General features: G+C 39.9%; 1 protein-coding gene across 3 annotated transcripts; it reads right to left on the bottom strand.

The window, feature by feature from the left end:
• Nucleotides 1–7,778, bottom strand: LOC107079523 (oxygen-dependent coproporphyrinogen-III oxidase, mitochondrial-like). 3 transcript variants are annotated; one of them, XR_001480467.2, is made up of 3 exons: nt 7,628–7,778; nt 2,156–2,374; nt 1–1,099 (listed from the first exon to the last, which is right to left on the bottom strand). XR_001480467.2 is itself a non-coding variant. In XM_069179269.1 (3 exons), the coding sequence occupies exons 1-3, from the start codon at nt 7,662–7,664 to the stop codon at nt 991–993; spliced, it is 402 nt and encodes a 133-aa protein (XP_069035370.1). In that variant the 5' UTR covers nt 7,665–7,778; the 3' UTR covers nt 1–990. The 3 variants fall into 3 exon arrangements, 1 of the variants encoding a protein (XP_069035370.1); XR_011181695.1 differs by lacking the exon at nt 7,628–7,778 and adding an exon at nt 3,066–3,088; XM_069179269.1 differs by having other exon boundaries at nt 7,591–7,778.
• Nucleotides 7,779–7,912: the final 134 nt, after the last annotated feature.

Raw genomic sequence — 7,912 nt, forward strand, 5'->3', positions numbered from 1 at the left:
TTGGTTCCAAAAACTTGTTTTATATAGAGCAACATTTTTGTGTTGATTAAATGAGATACAGTATATCTGAACCTCCCTGGGCATCGGAGAAAAAAAACACTCGTCCTAAACCTGACTTGGGTCCCAAAATCCGGCGCTGAGCTTAATAATTGTCTGAATAGTGTGTGAATGCTAACCCTAACCCTACCTGGGGTGTCAACTGAGCATTTCCGCGATCTATATTTGAACTTCTCTGGTCATCGGATTTTGATATGTTCCCCAAACCAAAAAGTATGAGTGGGAAACAATCAAAACCATTGATCATGCTCTTGCAAGTGACTGAGATTCAATAATGTTTGGTTAAAACTCTTGATATGACTGACTCCGTTTTGGGATATAATTATCGTGCGGCGCACCATGCCATCCAGGCCCTAACCCTACCTGGGGCGTCAGCTGAGCATTTCCGTGATGTACTGTATTATTTGAAACATGAATTGCTGTATACAGTATGTGCTATTGTAGGTGTACCTTAGATAGAATGTAAATTGTTTAAATTGTTTCAAAAGATTAACATAATTACATGATTTCCACAGTCTCTTGCTCTTATGGTTGATTGCAATAGCTTGTTTTATATACAGTACAAGTCTAGCTGAGAACCTTATAATTGTCCTGTCTCTTCCGTACTTTTCAATCGAAATTTCACATAACAATAGTAGTAAGACTAACTGCAGAAATAACATTCACAAGATCTCAACCACAGTATTTCAGTTCCGGTCACGTCAACCCTACATTCACAGCTGAACTGACACACTATCAATATGGGCTGTAGTAGTTCAGGTGGGGAGCTGCGTCAGCATGCGTAGGCTGCAAAGGAACAAGTAATAGGTTTATTCCATGCTGAAAAAAAAAAGAGAGAAAACACAACGTTTCGGCCGTGAAGCCTTCTTCAGTGTCAGGTGACACTATCAATATGATACGCAGGCAAGTGCCTGCATACAGTATAGCTTCTCCTCACCTGGCAGTCAGCGGCAGAGACATGAGGATGCTCTCTATTCTGGAGCCAGGGGTTGCTAGACCAAACTTGACTCCTCTGTCATAGACAAGGTTAAACTCCACATACCTGCAAAAAATAATCCAATTTGGTTATCATTCATTCAGAAGAAAGCTAGAATGACAAATGGGCATGATGCCCATAATAACTCATTTGGTAGTTAACAGCTAATCAGTTCAATTAGTCTCATCCTGCCTTTTCCAGAAGCCCTGCAATGTTGTGTGGTTAAACAAGATGGCTGGATGGGCTTATTCCACACTCCCAAAACCTTTACATTTGTTTTTTCTACAACGCCACCTTTGCAGCAGAATGACTTGGGGCACTTCAGTGCAGGCAGGGCCATGTAGACGTCCAGACGCCAGCAGAAAACACACAAGTGTGGTCACTTGTTCATGTGGAAAAGGGTTCGAGGGAAATTGTTTTTTTTTTAATTTACACTTTAGAGGAAAAAAGTGAGAAGGTGAAGCACTGATTAAAGGACATTTCAGGAGAAGATTTGCATGTCAGATGTTGTTTTTACTTTCCTATTACTGATGAATTATGCAAAGCAGACATGTCAAGTGTAATATTTCAATTATTCCAAATGCTGTGAAAATACTATGAGTTTCAGGGAACATCTTATTTTTAAGTTTACAGTTACTAGGAGAAAATGAAACAACTGAAGTACCGAGAAAAAGGAAGTTTTCCTCCAAAAGGGCCTATCGTGACAAGGTTTAGATGTTAGACAAAACAGCTGGCAGATGTTGCTATTACTGCCCTATTACTGTTAAACTATGCAAAGTACAAACACGAAGGGAACTTTTTCAGCTATTCCAAATAATGTAATGACTTCCCTAGTTGAAGAGTGAGTCATCATAACCTGGCTCACTGCCTCACTACCAGCTGCCTTGCTTGGCGTTATGGGTCTTCGGATGAGACTTTCACATCCAGCCAGGAGAAAGTTACTCCAGATGCAAGAGAACGATGTCACGTGTGCAAATACCAAGCAGAACCAACGGAACAGAAGCGTCTCGCGTAATGGGACCCAACAGAAGTGATGACTGCAGGGCTCAGAACTGCAAAAGCGCGCGAGAGGCTGGAGCAGCTGTGTCCTCGGCCTGCTGCTCTCCTCCCCCGGCCTCTCACCTGCCTCGGCGCACCTGCTGCCAGCCCTTCTCCTCCGGGGTGAAGGTATCGCCCAGGTGCTTCCGCACGATGGGCAGGTAGCAGGGCACCACGGTCTTCGCACAGCTCCTCACGAAGGCAAACACCTCCTCCTGGGAGGGGGAGTCCAGGTCATCAAAGAAGATCCCCCCGATCCCTCTCGTCTCCCCCCGGTGCTTGATGAAGAAGTATTCGTCACACCTGCAGCACAAGGCAAAGGAATGTCCAAAAACCAGCTCTGAAGCCTCATTCATCACTAAAGCTGTAATATCTGACAGCAGTTACACAATGAGGCTGGATGAATGTGGAAATAGATCACTGTGAAGGTGCGTCCAGGAACGTGTTGTTTTGAGTAAACCCTAGTTTCATCGGAATAATACATTGTGAAAAGGGAGATAAGATTACTTTTCAGGGAACAGATCACATAATTCATACTTCTACAACTTTCTCCACCTTCTATAACCTGTCACATCAAGACATGCGATTCATTTACTGAAGTTGCAGGACAGCTAACTGTCCTCTATCAAACCATGACAGTAGTTATTATGTTGTAGGTAGCCTTCTCCATTGAAAGAGGAAAGGTTTTACGATTCATTTTTTTAAAAATGCCAGTAATAAAATGGCTTTGAAATATTAAGAAAAAATGTTAATTTTACCTATTACAAATTTAAGAAAATTATTCATATTTATCTTAAATGGGAAGTCTCTGTTTTCTGTTGATATACCATCAATAAAACTACTAAATGAGATGGAATACAGTACTTAAGAACACTTTTACCCTTTATATTCCACTTCAGTGAAGGCAGTTTTGCCTTTATGGACAATTAAGTCCCTCTTGATCTCTGCAGGCTCATGACACAACTGGACACATTTTCACTACAAATGCACTGACCTTCAGTCTGAAAATGATTCTAAGCTTTATTTAACCACTAGTTGTTCTTGGCTGTAACAGATAGAATGACACTCCACACCATCCAAGACACAATAATCGATCAGCTACTTTCTGGCTGTAGGCTTTCTACCCAAAAAACTGTATACACAGAACATAAAGGTTATCTTATAAAAAACTCTAACTTTCCACTTTATCAGTCAGATACAGGCTTCAGGGTCACACCCAAAGAGCCCAGCCAGCCCACACTGTGCCATCACCTCGTATCAGTCTAACAGTCTGCTGGTGAAAAGCCCCAACAGAATTAAGAGAGCACACTTAACCACCCTCGATCTCTAGGAACTGCGCCACAAATGTACACACCTATATGTTTTAAACAGCCCAGAGTGAACTCAAATTAATTTAAGGTCTACAACACACTGCACATGGGAACTGCTATTGTATTGACTGATAAGGTTCAACGAGTGGGGAAGGTTCAACAGTTCTGATATCCAGCTTCACCCCCCAGTGTTCACTGCCCTGAGCTCAGTATTGCAACATCACCATTATCTTGCAACCCCTGCCTCAATTGAGTATGGGGCTACATGGAATAGTTACTCAATCTTAACATGAGGAGCCACATCATCCCTACACTGAGACTGAGAAAAGACTGACTAAATCTAACCTTTCAACCTTTTAACCTAGCGTGTTAATTTTCAGAACTGTAGAAATACTGTTTTTTAAAGTCATTTTTCCTGTCATCTCTTTCCAGCTTATTACGCCTTATTATTATTAATTTAAAATATTTAAAATATTATTTTGACTTTTCATGTCACAAAAGAGTGGTGTCTAGTGTTTGCAAATCGTTGAAAGCCTTGCCAAATAACTTTTAGTTCCTTTGAAATTACTTCTATTTAATACAGTATACTGTATACAGTACATGTTAAGTTCTTTCTTTGAAAGTCTTTAATACAATAAACCACTAGTTAAAACAAAGAAATGTTAGAAAAAGTTAGCAAATATTTCATTTTTCCATCAATGGGCTGTATTTTAATCTCACATTTAGGAACACAGAACAATTCAAGACTCCTTCATTTCAATTATAACTATCATTAACAGTACATCTACATTAGTATCTCAATTCCTTCACTAAATAACTTATACGTACATGATTTAGTTGTGTACTGCATATCTGAAAAAAATATGCAAACAGGACAGATTCTACATTTGTCTCTTAGTTAACTCAAGATTGAAAGTTCACAAATACAGGCTGCAACGAAACTGAATTGCTTAACTTGATCATTTAGTGTGATTTCAAGGGACCATAAAGGTTTGCGTACAATAATATCTGGTTTAGGAATATGTATTATGATCTTGCTAACTCCTAAAAGCAATAATACAAAAAGGTTTAGGTGGCTTTTACTAAGTGACAGTTTTTCCGATTACCACTTGCTTGCTCATTGAAGTTTTTTGCCAAAAAAAGATGTTTCTGCCACCGCCGACAGTAAATGACAACTCCCAGTAGTTCTCGGAAATATTTCTTTTCATTTTTTTTGGTTTTTGTTTTTCTACTAAATGTGTGTTCGGAAATAGGGAAATCATGTCATTGGACAGACCTACTGCCAGGTCATTATGTTACACAATGACAGCTAAAGAACATGCTTTGTTTTTGAGCCTTGTATTTTTTAAACTAGTTTAAATCTCTAGGTGAACTTTACTTTTCACCCAAACTCTATAAATTCAAGTTTGGGCTGATTTGCGATTTAGAATGTAATGAACCTTAAGAGAAAGAAATGTAAGATACCTGAGTCGTTCTGCCGCTAAAGACGCTCAGTCACCCACCTGGTCAAATGTTATAGCTGAGATGTCGCCAGTGTGAGCTCTTGGAAAGACTATATCTGATTAGAACTACAAGAGATTAGAAAATGTAACTGACTGACAATGCCCAAGAGATCCTAAAGGGGTGATGGAACCCTACTGGGATAGAGATTAGATTATCTGATTTAACTCTTTTGACTTAATCTCATTGTTTCCTTAAAACATACCTCATACCTCATACTGTACCTTAAAGAATGAAGTGCTTCCATTTTTGTCTTATTTCCAAGAAACTACTGGGAGTTGGCTTTTCCTGTAGATCTGGGGTAAAGTTGGTGTCATTATTTAAATAGAAATGTGTAGGAGTAATTTCAAGTATGTCACCAGTAAATTTTTAACGAAATATAATGATAACAGGACTAAAGTAGTTACGTAACGTGAAATACAGAATGGGCAACTGATGTCATTGTTATTGACTGACTCAGAAAACCCAGAAACAAGGTACTGTAGATTTATCTGTAAAATATTGCTGACACTTGGAAAACATGAACATACAGTAGTGTTGTTTGACTTCTGTACGTTAGGAAACCAGAAATTTCTACATGATTGCTGTCAACGTATCTCTACCTTGAGTAAACATGTTCCTGTGCAGCCAAGTCTTCAAACTGCTGAGTCCACACTGGATTTGCATATATTTAAGAAAAATGTAAGATATTTCACTGTAACTAAAGTACAAAGAAACAGGACCTACAGTACGGTGTACAGTAGAGAAGGGGTTAGAAAGCAAGGCAACAGTACAGAAACACTCTAGAGACTGCGACAGAACAATAAATCAGAGTTCACACATGTCAGGAGAATATTAGAGAAAATGGCTTCAGCTGTCAGTGAACTAATTTCACTGTAACAGAGGTTATTTCACAAGGAAGGGGGTCTAATCCGAAACCAGGGCTTGACCAGTTATCTCAGATTGTGAAATGTCAAGTGGTGTATCATACATTAGCAGTGTAATCTATCTGCAGGGTCTGAGGCAAAACAAGCAGGTTTCACCATATCATAAAAGTAAACTAGCTACAGGTCCTGAGGCAAAACTGATAAGTTTAATCAAAGAATGACATTATATTGTGTGAAGAAGAGTGTGAAGACTTGTTTTTAGAAACGTTGTTTTTTTTTCCAGCTAAGTCAAGAGTTGAAAAAAATTAGTTGTTCTGTGTGTGAAAGCACCATCTCAACTTTTCCTAAAAACTGATGGCACATATACAGTTTGTCCTGTGGAGGATGTATTTGAGGCAACATTTCACATCATGTGACAAAGTGAACTGTCACTAATATTGCTTTCTTTCTTATTAGCAAGATTTTGACGCCAAGCTTTGTGGTTGTTTTGCTGACCATGTTTTCTCAGGCTTTGGGTGCATACAGAAGTGGGAGAGAGAGGTAGAGTAAGGGTACTGGATTAAGATGAATGAATACTATTAGATACAGAGAAAAGGCAGCAATATACCCCCACTTTATTTTGTATTGGTTAGCAAGTTGTTTTATCAGGTTTATGGGTAAGGAAACAATTTTAAAGACTTGCTCCCGACTTCCTACTACAGTATCCTAAAGAGGAAAAGGGCCTGCACTTTTAGTATGTCATACTGTACATTCCTATACATTCAGTAAAACAGGACAAGACTGGCAGAGGTGGACACATCTGCTGCTGATGTTGAAGATGACTAGACCTTCTGTAAGTCCTACAAAGAATTTAGAATGACATTGAGTGTTGAATTGTACACAGACATAACACCCGAAGATTGTGCCAATCAGCTGTTACAATGTCTTCAAGGAAGCCTAGATACTGTAGGTACCACAATGTCCACGAATTACTACTTTATTTGACTATATATATAAAAAATAAAATGTTATTGTTCTATCTCCACAGGACAACTGCATATATTGTATTTCAGGAAAGATGAGATGGTCATGCCCAAATCACGTTGATTTCACACGTATTTTTAACTAATAAAACTAGTAATTCATCTCAATATTTCACACAAGGGTCTCCAGTAATTGATATCCACGCAGACTCACATTATGAAACTGAATTTTGATATCCTCTAAATAGGAAGAATTATAGGAAAAACCTAACAGAATCATGCACACAATTGCAGTGCAAGCAAAGGGCTGTTTCTTTCAAGTATTTTGCAGATTTTCCCAGAGTTCACAAACCTGTCACCTCAGTGACCACATGCCTGCAGCCATATCACCCTGCAGCTCACAACTGGCAACCCACTGAAGCTAAGCAGGTGTGAGCCTACCTGGATGTACTGTAGGAGACCTCCTGGGAAACAGTAAGGTTGCCGCTGGAAATGGTGTTAGTGGGGCCAGCAGGGGGCACTCACCCTGCAGTCTATGTGGGTCCTAATACCCCAATATAGTGACGGGGACACTATACTGTTAAAAGGTGCTGTCCCTTGGATGAGATGTGAAACCGAGGTCCTGACTCTCTGTGGTCATTAAGAATTCCAGTGTGTTTCTTGAAAACAGTAGGGGTGTTACCCCGGCATCCTGGCCAAATTTCCCATTGGCCCTTACCAATCATGGCCTCCTAATTATCCCCATCTCTTCATTACTCTGTTCCCCATTACCTGTAGTGAGCTTTGGGTGGAGTGTCCAGAAAAGCAGTAATTAAGGGTAAGCAATTAGTATTATTATTATTATTATTATTATAATGCCTGACAACCGTGGAGTTACTAACATCACAGAACACGTTTTCTCTGTTGGGGGAAAATCACCATCTTTCACTTCGAGAACCTTCCCCCTGCTCCTCATCTGCTTCGCTGCCTCCTCCGTCTGACGGACACGTTCACCCACGATCCCGCACGATCCACGATTTCACATGTGAGACTACAGCCCCCTCGCCTTTATAGCAAGGCCATTAAAGGTCTCCCTGCGGGGCGCACCGGTTTAATTCGCACCAAATGAAAGGATATGCTGGCTCTATCGTGCGGTAAATGACCAAATTACAAATTGCAGGGCACGGAAATTTCAGAGGAACCAAAAGCCAAGCCGAGGGACAG

This window comes from Lepisosteus oculatus, chromosome 15, assembly GCF_040954835.1.
Source record: "Lepisosteus oculatus isolate fLepOcu1 chromosome 15, fLepOcu1.hap2, whole genome shotgun sequence".
Taxonomy (NCBI): Eukaryota; Metazoa; Chordata; class Actinopteri; order Semionotiformes; family Lepisosteidae; genus Lepisosteus; species Lepisosteus oculatus.